This window comes from Capricornis sumatraensis, chromosome 2 (genome assembly GCF_032405125.1).
Source record: "Capricornis sumatraensis isolate serow.1 chromosome 2, serow.2, whole genome shotgun sequence".
Taxonomy (NCBI): Eukaryota; Metazoa; Chordata; class Mammalia; order Artiodactyla; family Bovidae; genus Capricornis; species Capricornis sumatraensis.
In genome coordinates this window covers 1,057,565-1,070,349 of record NC_091070.1, presented here as the reverse complement: position 1 = coordinate 1,070,349, position 12,785 = coordinate 1,057,565, and the positions used below count along the sequence as shown (strand labels likewise).

Sequence of the window (12,785 nt, the reverse complement as noted above, 5' to 3'; positions counted from 1 at the left end):
GAGCCTTCAGCTTCACGTTCTGCTCCAACCCCCTCATACGCCCTCTCCTCATGGTGGCAAGAGGGCTGCTGTTGTTACAGCCTCACGACTCAGGTTCAAGTCCAGTGGGAGAGGGACAGCCTTTCCTTGCAGCTCCCTTCCTAACTGGACCACTTCAGGCCACATGCTCACTCCTGACCGTCTGCTGAAGGGAACAGCTAGATGGTGACTGGCCAGGCCTGAGCCACAAGCTCCAATTTCAGGCAACACAGGAAAGGAGAACTGCCCCACTAACATGAGGGCCAGACCTCCTCATTCCAAGGGCTGACCCGTCCAGGGCAGCCCCCAGACACCAAAAGCTCCCTATTCTATGAACTGAGTCTTAGGCTCTCTGTGGTCTGCGGGTTTTCATGAAAAAACACAAGCTGTGGGTCCATTTAAAAATCATTTTATTATTAACATCATCTTTCCATTTAGCCAAGTGTCTGTAATGTTTAAGGAATGTCGGTAAATATTCCATTTGAAGCTTCTTTGTACATATTTCCATCGATAAATAAACTCTGAATTCACATAAAAAAGTTAAACTTAAATAACTCATATTTCCTTCTCTTGTAACAGGCATATATTGGCAAAATATAAATATTCTTGGACTCAGGCTTTGTTCTAAGTGAGGACAGTAATTTATCACATGGTACAATTATTGACAACAAAACCAAGAAATTGTCAGCTGGTGTCCTGGCTTGGACTAGTTACTGAGGTGGGAAACAGAGAATTCACATTTGGTTTCCGGGCCAAGGATAGAGCAGGAGTGGTGATGGGGGGGAGAGAATAGTTTTCTTTACAGCTCTGATAAAAATAATCTGCTCTGCCACTGAATTTTAACTTTGAATACATTCTTCTACATTTGCGGATTAATTCCATAATCATGTTACTTAAAACTCGGATGTCAACTAACAAAATATGGCACGTAATCTATTTGAACCACGTCAGTAGGTTTGAGAACTATCATTGAGCTGGCGGGAGCGGCAACAGAAATGCACGTGGAGGGCGGTGACTGGGGGTCGCCTGGCTGAGTCCACGGCGGTCGGTCGCACACGCTTCCGGGGCCTCGCGCAGCAGGCGGCCGTGTGCCCGAGCGGCGGGGAGGCCGGGCCGCTCAGAGTGCGCGGGGCATGACGGGAAGGGCACGGCGCGGGGGGTGACGGGAAGGGCAGGGCGGGGCGGCTCAGAGCGCGCGGGGGATGACGGTGAAGGGCACCGCGGGGCTGCTGGCCTCCAGCTCCAGGGCCGTCAGGAAGCACTCGGTGGCCGCCGCGTCGTTGCCCTGAGCCTGCAGGACCTCGCCCAGGCCGTTCCAGACCTCGTGGGCCGTGGAGTTCACCTGCACCGCGTCCCGCAGGATCTTCTCGGCCAGACTGTAGCGGCCCAGCTGGTGGAGGATCAGGGCCTGCAGAGGCAGACAGACAGACAGACAGTCAGAGAGACGACGCTCGGGACTCCGAGCTGTCCCTGAGCTTCGGCATGTTCCTCGGAGGCAGGCAGGTGTCTCCACCGGGCCGGGCACAGTGGAAGTTCAAGTTCTTCCTGCGCTCAGGGTGGGAGCCAGAAGGATCACTCAAACCATGCACCGTACGAAGTCACCGGCATTCCGCCATTTGTGAACGGCAACAAAAAATGTCATTTCAAAAGGTCCACCCAGAATGCACCACGCGGAACGGCCACGGCCTGTCTGCTGACGCATGGGTCACGGCCGACACCCGCCGGACAGAGGGGCGTTTGCCGCCTTTTACTTTTCTTAACCTCAAGAAAAGTCACAACAAACAGAACAGAAAGGTCGGTTGCCCACAGCCCCCACCCTGGCCGCACCCCGGTCTCACTGTCCCCTCCGGGCTCGGCGCCCCCCACGGCTGTCACTTCAGTTTTAATCAGAGCGTGCGTGTTGGTCCCCAGATATCCCATCCTAATTGTGTTTCCAGGTTGTGGGTCTCCACAACTGGTGTGTGTGTATTTCACCTGACAGACTCTCATTTACTCAAGGATTCCCTCGCGGGGAGACCCCCAGGCTTCCAAGTCTCAAGCGACTGAACAACAGCCCCGACCTTCGCGTTGGCACCAGGCCATCGGGGAGGCCTCATTGCGTCTCGGGGCTGAATGGGGCGCGGGTGGGGGTGCGGAGCCCTCCTCGCTGCTGTCCGCTTTCCGGGTGTTACCGGCCATCCTGGCCTGCGCTACTTCGGACGAGCCTCAGGGTCACTGTGAGCCCCCCTGGCTGTGCGCGATCGCTCTCAGAACAGGGAGAAGCTGACACCTTTACAAAGCCTCGTCTTCCTGCCCAGAACGCGACCTGGCCTCCGGGCCTGCAGACCTCAGGCCTGCACGTTTTCTCCAAGCCCCGCGTGTGGCGGGGCTGAGGCCGCCCCGGTTTCCTCAAGGCTGCACCTCAGCAGGGGCCAAGGGCAGAGCCGGGCTGTGCTGCCCGAGGGTTGGCTGCGGCCGAGCTACAGCCGCCAGCACCCTGAGCCCACACTCCAGGGGGCTCCCGCCTCTGAGATGAGCTCCTGGAGTGGGTAGGGGCGCCCTCGGCAGGCAGCGGCCAGGCCCCGAGGGCTGTGGCCTGGGTAGTTCTCAGGACCAGAGAGCACCCTGACCGCCCAGAGCCGTCGGCCCCTCTGAGCACCTGACTCGGGGCAATGAGGCTGACCCGGGAGCCTGTGGTCAGAAGGTGATGGCTGGGACACCCACAGCCTCAGCAACGAGAATGCCTCGGTCCTGGCGGGGCAGGTTCCTGAGTGAGGAGGAGGAGCAGGAGGGCTCGGGCGGGGGGAGGCTGTCCTCCCCGGGCAGAGGATGGCAAGCCCAGGGTCAGGCCCCCTCTCGGAGGGGAAAACTGCAAGGAGAATAGCGTGTGTTTGGTTTCTTAGTAACATCATCATATCTAATGAAGTCACAGGGGCCTCCCTGGGGACTCAAGACAGTAAAGAGTCCGCCTACAATGCGGGAGACCTGGGTTTGAGCCCTGGGTTGAAAAGACCCCCGGAGAAGGGAAAGGCTACCAATTCCAGTATTCTTGCCCGGAGAATCCCGACTGAGGAGCCTGGTGGGCTACGGCCGTGGGGTCGCAGAGGTCGTACATGCCTGAGCAGACAGGCTCAGAAAGGCCCAGGGTCTCGCCCGAGGTCACAGGGCCCAGGAGGGTGGGGCTGGGCGGCCGGCCTGAGGCCCGCTCCCGTCCTCCCACCTCAGCCTTTCTGCGCTTGCCGCCGCCGCTGGCACTTTAGAGACCGGCCCCCGGGCACCAGCCCAGCTCCATCTGAGCAGAAGGGTGCCCTGTGCTCAGGGTCCCTCCAGTGGGTCCCTCCCAGCCCCTCCTTCCTGCAGCTGTGATGGGTGACTCCCCTCCAGGGCACAGCCTTTCTCCTGTCTCTATGCTGTTCGGGAGCACCCTGCGTATTCGCTCAATGACCGGGGGGCTGCTTGCCTCTCTCTGGGGGCCACAGGCTGGCGGTCATCTTGAGGCTCAGGGTGGCTGCAGATGCTGAAGGCCTGGGGGTCCTGTTAGTCAGAAAGCAGATCTGCGAGCTGAGACTCAGGAGCACCGGGACCTTGGTCCAGCGGGGCCTGGAGGTGACTGCTCCCAGCAGCAGCGCTCTGACCCCACCCTGCTGGAGTGCGGGCAAGGACACCAGCCCCCTAGCCGAGAATTTTGTTTCGAAAGTGGCAGCTGCTGGACCTTGGGGGCTCCAGGGGCACAGGGCAGGGGCAAGGGCACCCCTCCCAAAATGCCTGCAGGAACCAGCCGTGGGCTAATCTGACCTGCTGTCCTCAGGGCTGGCCAGCTAAGGGCCTTGTGATTCTCTAGGCTTCTTACCGGCTTGGGAATTTCCAGCCCATCCCTGGACTTATATTTCTAATGTAAGAACAGGCTCCCATTTCCAGATGACCTTGAAGCTTCCTGAGCAATCTGTTTAGTGGAATTAATTCCGAAAGCTGGGGCAGCGTGGGGAGGCATCACAGACTTGCCAGGGGCTGCCAGCTCATGCTTGGCAAGAGAATGAAACATCGGCCTCTCCCCAGTCCCCCAGTGAGCCAAGGGTGGCTCAGAAATCAGGCAGAGTGAGGGCAACCAGAGCAAGCTCCGGCCGGGGGCTGAGTCAGTGCCAGGAGCCAGCGTTGCTGGCAGGCTGGCCAGAGGTGGGCTGGCACCTGGACACGTCTGGCCGTCGGGACCGGTGTGCCTCCGGAGCCCCTCTGCATTGTGAGGGGCTTCCATATGCCCGTTCCCTGATGCCCCCTTCATTCTTCAGGTCCCGCTTCCTCTCTCCTCCGAAGATCAAGGCCTCACCTCTGAGGCTGGCACTCTGCTGTGCTCACCCCCAGCCAGGCTCCGCTTTCTCCCAGAACAGGCCTCTTGGCTCATCCAGGCTGATCCATCAGCCCAGGTATTTCTGCAGGACGCAGCGCCCACCCCATCTCCACCTCCCCAACCTTGGTCAGTCCCATCCGGCCCTCTTGCTGGAGCTCTAGTCCATCTGCCTGAAGCCTTGACAATCCCAAAGTCCAGGCCACACCATCCCCTTAGGCAGCACTGTGCGTGCGTGTGTGTGTGCGTGCGCACTAAGTCACTTCAGTCCTGTCTGACTCTTTGCAACCCCATGGACTGTAGCCTGCCAGGCTCCTTTGTCCATGGTATTCTCCAGGCAAGGATGCTGCAGTGGCTTGCCAGGCCCTTTGTCCTGGGATTCTCCAGCCAAGGATGCTGCAGTGGCTTGCCAGGCCCTCCTCCAGGGGATCTTTCTGACCCAGGGATCGAACCCACATCTCTCGTGGCTTCTGCGCCGGCAGGCGGGTTCTTTACCACTGGCGCTCCCTGGGAAGCCCTTAGGCAGCTCTACCCAGTGGCATATTAAAAAAGCAGACACATTACTTTGCTAACAAAGGTCCGTCTAGTCAAAGCTATAGCTTCTCCAGTAGTCATGTATGCATGTGAGAGTTGGACCATAAAGCAAGCTGAGCACCGAAGAACTGATGCTTTTGAACTGTGGTGCTGGGGAAGACTCTTGAGTCCCTTGGACTGCAAGGAGATCCAACCAGTCAATAATAAAGGAAATCAGTCTTGGGTGTTCACTGGAAGGACTGATGCTAAAGCTGAAACTTCCAATACTTTGGCCACCTAATGCAAAGAACTGACTCATCTGAAAACACCCTGATGCTGGGAAAGATTGAAGGCAGGAGGAGAAGGGGACGACGGAGGATGAGATGGTTGGATGGCATCACGGACTCAATGGACATGAGTTTGAGTGAACTCCGGGAGTTGGTGATGGACAGGGAGGCCTGGCGTGCTGTGGTCCATGGGGTCGCAGAGAGACACGACTGAGCGACTGAACTGACTGACTGACGCAGTGGCATTTAGGTCCCGCCTCCAGCCCTCAGCCCAGCAGGAGACAGAGAGTTTGATGACTGACGTATTTCATTACCTTAACAAGCAAGCCCTCCCCCCTGCTCCCACACAAACTCACTGAGTGCGCAAACCCCAGCCACGCACTGGGGACACAGATGTGGGCAAGAAGCCATCCCGCCCTCAAAGCTGGGGGCACGGTGACAACCCCAGCGTGACTGAGCTGTGTGCCTGGCACTGGGCTCTGCCTCAGCCACCAGCAAGACTGCACTTCACCTCTACTGTCTGCACGTCGGGGCCACAAGGCCGGCTCCTGCCCGAGACGCCTCTGCTGGGGTAAAGTGGCGGAGCTGAGACGTGGTTGCTGCAGCCCCACCGCTAGGCCCGCACTCATCTGAGGGAAGGCGTGCAAACGGCCTGGGCCTCTGCCAGCCCTGCCGATTCCGGGGCCACCGGAGATGAGGGCCCACTGGGGCCGGCCTCCCGAGTAGACAGGAGCCCCGGAGGAGGCGACTCTCAGTCCCTCTCTTCAGACGCAAATGAACACAGCTTACTAAGCTTGCAATTATTATAATCAGGTGTTTTGTACAAAGAAGACCTTGGTGAGGCACCACACTGGAAGTGAGGGATTAAATTAAACCTGTTCTTTCAAAGGAGACAAAAGGCACTTGGCAGGTTTGAGGACAATCAGTGTCTTCCTCACTCACGGCTTTTATGTGCGTGTGGAGACTGCTGCCCAGGGATGGAGCCCCTGGCGCCCCTGGCTGCTTGCCGGGGCGCCGTGCAGGGGCCCTGGCTCTGGAGAGCGTCTCTGTCCACGCCCAGGACAAAAGCCCCTTGGAGATTTTTTTTTTTAATTAAAAAAATGTACTTATTTTTCCTTTTTTTTGGCTGCACCTCGAGGCCTGTGGGATCTTTGTCCCCCGACCAGGGATCGCAACGGTGCCCCCTGCGTTGGAAGCAAGCGCAGTTCTAACGACAGGCCCCCAGGGAAGAAGTCCTGCCTCTTGGAGACTTTAGACATCACCGCGGGGCTCTGCCCAAGTGCCAAGCCAGCGCTTCGCTTGGGGGTGCACTGGGTCCCTGATCGGGACACCCGCCCTGCGGCACCGCTGCTGGGGGCTCCTGAGCTGGGGGGACCCACCAGGGGCAGTGGAGCCTGTGGAGCGAGAGGGCGAAGGCACGTCGGAGCACGGGCCCCCGGCTCCCCGCGAGCTCAGCTCCACCACGGACTAGGGGCAGCTTGCTCGGGTCCCAGGGGCTCTGCCTGAAACATGGGGACAAGGACCGAGACACGGGAGGGCAGCGAGGCCTGCATGAGGCCTGCGAGGGCTCAGTGACGGACGCCTTCGCTGAACCGTCCCGTGGTCAACGCCGTGATTCTGAGCGACCGCGGGGCAGGGGCTCCCGAGCGCCCGCGGCCGATTGTCGGCGCCCGCGGCCGACTGTCCGCCCCTGCGCCCTCCCGGCCGGCGCCCGGTCAGATCAGGGAGCCTCCGATTCGCCTCTGCCTGTGCGGCACCCGGCGCGGCCCAGCACCCCGAGGGCCTCGGTGAGCGTCTGCGGGACGGATGGAGAGACGGATAAGGGAGGCGGAGGAGGGAGGTGCGGCGGGGGCGGGGGGCCCAGCTCCCTTCCCTGCGACGTAAGCCTGGCCCCACCGGGCGGCCTCCCCGCAACCCTCCCACCCGTAAGCTTTGCCGGCAGAAGCGCCGCACCGGTGCCCGCAGCCCTCGCCAGCCTCGCCAGCCCCCGCTGCAACCCGGCTGTCCCGAGCCCTGTGGACGCGCCCTTCGTGGTGCGAAGTTTCCAGAGCGAAGGAGACGTGACGCCACCTCTCCGTCGGGAGGTCTGAGCGCCTCTCTGACTTCCGCTAGGAAGATGCGGAGGCGGCGGCTTCCTCCCTGAGAACCAGCGTAGAGGCGGCTGCGTCTCTTCACCCCCAGGGCTGCCTCCACCCCCAAGTCCCGGGGCTTGAATTACTATCTGCCTCCCGAGGTCTGGGTGTCCCACACTGCAGCCGGCGGGACCCTCAGAGCCCGGGAGGGACCCCCAGAGGATGGCGGGACCCTCAGAAGCCGGGCGGGACCCCCAGAGGGTGGCGGGACCCCCAGAGGATGGTGGGACCCTCAGAAGCCGGGTGGGACCCCCAGAGGCTGGTGGGACCCTCAGAAGCCGGGCGGGACCCCCAGAGGGTGGCAGGACCCCCAGAAGCCAGGTGGGACCCCCAGAGGGTGGCAGGACCCTCAGAGGGTGGCGGGACCCCCAGAGGCTGGTGGGACCCTCAGAAGCTGGGCGGGACCCCCAGAGGATGGTGGGACCCTCAGAAGCCAGCTGGGCGGGACCCCCAGAGGGTGACGGGACCCCCAGAGGCTGGTGGGACCCTCAGAAGCCAGGTGGGACCCCCCAGAGGGTGGCGGGACCCCCAGAGGATGGTGGGACCCTCAGAAGCCGGGGGGGTACCCCCAGAGGGTGGCAGGACCCCCAGAGGCTGGCGGGCTCCCCAGAGGCTGGGCTGGCCAGGTGATGGGAAATCCTGGGTGTGGGCAGGCGATTTCACCATCAGCTGCAGCCTGAGACAGGACTCATAAATTCAATGAGCTCACACTCAGAAACACCAACATCAACATTGCCAAAGCTCAGCATGGGGCACCGACCTAATTCAATGTCAGATCTGGCCGGCCCCACGCGCTATCAAGGGACATCCTCGAGAAGGCAGCTCGGGGCAGACTGTGCTGCTCAGGCTGCGGTGGGGGGCTGGCGGGGGCGAAGGCGGGCGGTAGGGGTGGTCCTGGGGTCCCCAGAAGACATGGGGATGCTGGGTGTTTTCCTCACTCTGAGGCCAAGAAAGCTCTCACTAACCTCCTGGCCCATCTCCAGACTCGCTGCCCTCGATCTGCCATTGCAATCGTGTGCCCTGTTGTTGCCAGCCAGAAGGACCTCGAGTCTCCACCAGCCCTCAGGAGAGCACCATGGCACCCGGCAGGACCTCAGCGCCCCCGCCAGCTCCCCACGCTCTCACTTTTCCACTCTAATGGCCAAGAGACTCCTGCTGACTTATTTAAACGTCTCCCAGGTTGGCTTATTTCTTTATTTTTATCTGCCTTCTCCAACAACAAGTCAGAAGGAGCAACAGCTCAGGGCGGCCGGGAAGTCAGCGCTCCCCACGAGGCGCCCGCGGTGGAAAGTCGGTGCTAATCACCCCCGAGGGAGGCGCGCCCGTGTGTGTTTGGGAAGATGGTGCCCCCCCCACCCGGGTCCACCCCAGGCCCGGCCTCCCCCCGAGGCCCCAGGACCCCCGGGGGACACAGCAGCCCAGGAAGCCAGCTGGCTCCCCCCAGCAGCTGGGGGGGCTGGGGATGGCGGGGGAGACCTGGCCCCAGAGTCCCAGCCATCGGAGTGGGGGTTCTCTGTGGTCAGGAAGACGTTCACACGGGAACACCACATTGCTGGGGCCGCCCTGGTGGCTCAGCTGGTAAAGAACTGGCCTGCAGTGCAGGAGACCCGGGTTCGATCCCTGGGTCAGGAAGAGCCCCTGGAGGAGGACATGGCAGCCCGCTCCAGTACGCTGCCCTGGAGAATCCCACGGACGGAGGCGCCTGGCGGGCTGCAGCCCATGGGGTCGCGAGCGTTGGCATGGTGACTAAGACACACTGCGCGGCTGAGCTCACAGGCTTCCTGGAGAAGCCGAGGCGCGGGGCCCCAGAGACCCCAGCCCCAGCCTGTGGTCCCGGGCCAGGACCCCTTCCCAACAGCCCTGACAACCCCCGTCAGACCCCCATCCCAACTTGTCCTCAGCGGGGTGGGGGGTCACACCTTTGAAGCATCACTACACTTGGGTCTGAACATTTATCACCAACACAATGAAAGCAAAAGCCTGTCCTGTCATTTCCAGCGAGGAGCCCCGGCCTCCCCTGGGCCGGGAAGCATCACAGTGGTGGAGAGCAGGTCCTCTCAGGCCAGCTCTGCCGTCCACCACCAACTGTCCAGCTTAGGCAGAACCTTCTCGCTAGCCTCTTTCCGGACCTAGCAAATGAAGGGGTGGAGGAGGTGCTCTGCAGATGGAAATTCGAGGCTTTGGTCACATTTTCCACCCAACAAGTAGTTTTTGGAGCATCAGCTACATACCAGCGAAGAATGAAGGAGGAGAGTGAGAAAGCTGGCCTAAAGCTCAACATTCAGAAAACGAAGATCATGGCACCCGGTCCCAAAACTTCATGGCAAATAGACGGGGAAACAATGGAAACAGTGACAGACTTTCTCTTGTTGGGCTCCAAAATCACTGCAGATGGTGACTGCAGCCATGAAATTCAAAGACGCTTGCTCCTTGGAAGGAAAGTTATGACCAACCTAGATAACATATTAAAAAGCAGAGACATTACTTTGACAACAAAGGTCCGTCTAGTCAAGGCTATGGTTTTTCCAGTGGTCATGTATGGATGTGAGAGTTGGACTATAAAGAAAGCTGAGCACCAAAGAACTGATGCTTTTGAACTGTGGTGTTGGAGAAGACTCTTGAGAGTCCCTTGGACTGCAAGGAGATCCAACCAGTCCATCCTAAAGGAGATCAGTCCTGGGTGTTCATTGGAAGGACTGATGCTGAAGCTGAAACGCCAATACTTTGACCACCTGATGGGAAGAACTGACTCATTTGAAAAGACTCTGATGCTGGGAAAGATTGAAGGCAGGAGGAGAAGGGGACGACAGAGGATGAGATGGCTGGATGGCATCACCGACTGGATGGACATGAGTTTGGGTTAGCTCCGTGAGTTGGTGATGGACAGGGAGGCTTGGCGTGCTGCAGTCCGTGGCGTTGCAAAGAGTCGGACACGACTGAGCGACTGTTCTGACTGAACTGAGCTACATACCTGGTGCATATCTGTTCTTTCAGGGCTTAAACTTTAATTGGAGAAACAAGCAGAAAACACGGCAAGGCAGCCTCTCTCCTGCCTTCAGCAGGGCAGAGTGCCCACGGAGGGCCAGGAAGGGGGCTGGGAAGGGCTGCCTGGCGGGGGTCCTCCTAGGGGGAGGCCCTCATGGGTGGGGGGCCCTCCAGCAGTAAGATGGACACAAACGGGAGAGCGGCCCTGGAGGCGTGGCCCTTTCCACCGCGAGGCCCAGCGTGGGTGGGAGAGAGAGGGGGTCTCTCTCTGAGTCTGGGAGACCCTGGGGACGCCCGTCTCAGTCCCCTGGGACCTGTGTGCCTTGGGACCCAGTGGGCGCTCGGTAAACGCTGCTCGTCCGAAAGGCAGTCAGGACACGCTGGTGCTGGGTGGACGCTGGGCGTGGGTGTCACCCGCTCCCCGAGGAGGGCGGGCACCCTGCACACATGTCTGGGAGCGGCAGGGCAAGGAGGGCGCGGGGGGGCATGTGGGACCTCCAGGCCAGGCCCTGCAGGCTCTGTCGGAGTCTCACAATGGACCCACAGGGCCCGGGGATTTCCGGGCAGTCCCGCGGGGCCACCAGCTGAGGCCCCCCCGAGGGCGGCGATCCCCTACCTGCCGGGGACGCGGTCATCTTGGCCAGTGGCTGCCGCATCCCCGCCAAGCGCTGGGCATGAACTATTTTTCCACTTTTCCACAGGAACAGGAGTGATAAGACGCTTTCTGACGAAGGGAGAACAGGAATTGATAAAGCCTGGAAAATTCTCTTTCCGCAAATAACAGGAGGAGTCAGCACAGAGTCCGGGCAGGAAGGCGGGTGGGGGTCCGGGGGTGGGCTGAATGTCCCGCCGCCCGTTTGCTGGGACGCGGGACCCTGCCCTGCCCTCGGGGCTGGCTCGGCTCCTCGGGGCTGCAGAGCCCGTGGGACGGACGGCCTGGCCTCCACGCCCCACATGGCCGAGCCCTCACGCTGACCGCCCCAGAGAAGAGCCAGCGTCACTTCCTCAACGCTCCCCGTTCCCGTGGGAAGGGCAGGGACGTGGCCTTCGGGGCTGGACTGCGGTGCTGGCAGCTGCCCTTCCATGGACTTCGATGCCAGCGCCGTGAAGTCTGCAGGCCACGAGCCCCTGTGGGGAGCTCCCCGGTGGACCCTGAGGCTGGACGGGTCACCTGGATGGAGGGAGGGAGTCAGAGGGGTCAGGGGCAGCCGCTGCAAACGGCGCCTGTGGTCAGGCCACAGGACGCGCGCGTGGACTCAGGGAAGGCACTGGTCCCGGGGGTGGCCACTCACAGGCAGGGGCATCTACCCCCAGCTGCACTGCCAAAGAGCGGGGGTCTGCTCTCAGCCCCTGCAGCCACTCGGGGACCCCTGCTCGCTGTCTGGGGGGCTTTGCTGAGAAGGGAGCCCTCCCCGTCTCCCAGAAGGCAGGGCCCCGGGACACCCAACATCCACCTTGCCGGGCCCCGGGGGCCTGCGCACTTTAGACGGTTCTCGTAGCCGCTTCCTGGAGCCAAAGGAAGGGGCAGAATCCTAACAGCCACCAGGCGGGAGCGCCCCTGGCGGCCTCATGAGAATGGGACTCATGTCTGCAGGACAGAGGCCACACTGCCGTCCAGGGTCGCGGGAGTGGCCAGTGGATGGCAGAGCTAGAACGCGAGCGCTGCCCACCACCTCGGCTCCCATCTCCAAGCTGTGATGGTGCTGTGTGTCCCCCCGAGCCTCCCCTGCGGGCCGTCTCCACGCAGAGGGGCCAGGTGACCCCACCGCGTCACTCCACGAGCACGCCCGCCCACCCCTTGGAGCTCTGCCTCGCGGATGCCCCCTGCTCCCGTCCCCTGCCTCCCTCCATGCTAAGCCATCTGACCCCAGGCCACGGTGTGCAGCAGACTGGCCTCCAGAAGGAAAACGCCCCGTTCACAGCGTTCACCACCTTCCGCGGTGTGAACACCCCTTCGGGGCCGAGTTCACGGGATGTCTCTGCAGGGCTGGGGGGGGTTAGCCCAGGATGCTGCTGTCTCCAGGGCTGAGGGCGGAAGGGGAGAAGGGGCCTGTCTTTTTCCCCTCGTCAGGCGATGTGACTCCACAAAGCTTGCGTTAAGTCACTCAGTCGTGTCCGACTCTTTGTGACCCCATGGACCATAGCCCCCCAGGCTCCTCTGTTCATGGGACTCTCCAGGCAAGAACACTGGAGTGGTTGCCATGCCCTCCTCCAGGGGATCTTCCTGACCTGGGGATCGAACTTGTGCCTCCTGCTGCAGGTGGGTTCTTCACTGCTGAGCCCCCGGGGAAGCCCCGGGCAAGGTGAGGGTATCAGTGAAATGCCCTTGGAACGCCCCCGGGCCTCTGTCTCCTCCCCTTCAGCCTCCAAAGGCTCCCTGGGCAGCCGGCCTCCTGAGCCTGGCCCCCTAACGCCGGCAGTCCCTGTGAGCTGGGCTGCCCCCTGCTGTAGCCGTGGTGGGCGCTGGGGGCGGGGGCAGAGTCAGCAGGAGGAACGGGGTTTGCAGCGTCAACCGTCCCAGAGGCAGAG

General features: G+C 61.3%; 1 protein-coding gene across 2 annotated transcripts in view; it reads right to left on the bottom strand.

The window, feature by feature from the left end:
- Nucleotides 1-470: 470 nt before the first annotated feature.
- TTC7B (tetratricopeptide repeat domain 7B) overlaps nt 471-12,785 on the bottom strand; it is a 270,549-nt gene continuing 258,234 nt past the window's right edge. For both annotated transcript variants that reach the window (XM_068964694.1, XM_068964695.1), the window contains one exon: nt 471-1,426. In XM_068964694.1, the coding sequence (XP_068820795.1) occupies nt 1,205-1,426 (222 nt within the window). In that variant the 3' untranslated portion in view covers nt 471-1,204. The remainder of the gene's footprint in view (nt 1,427-12,785) is intronic.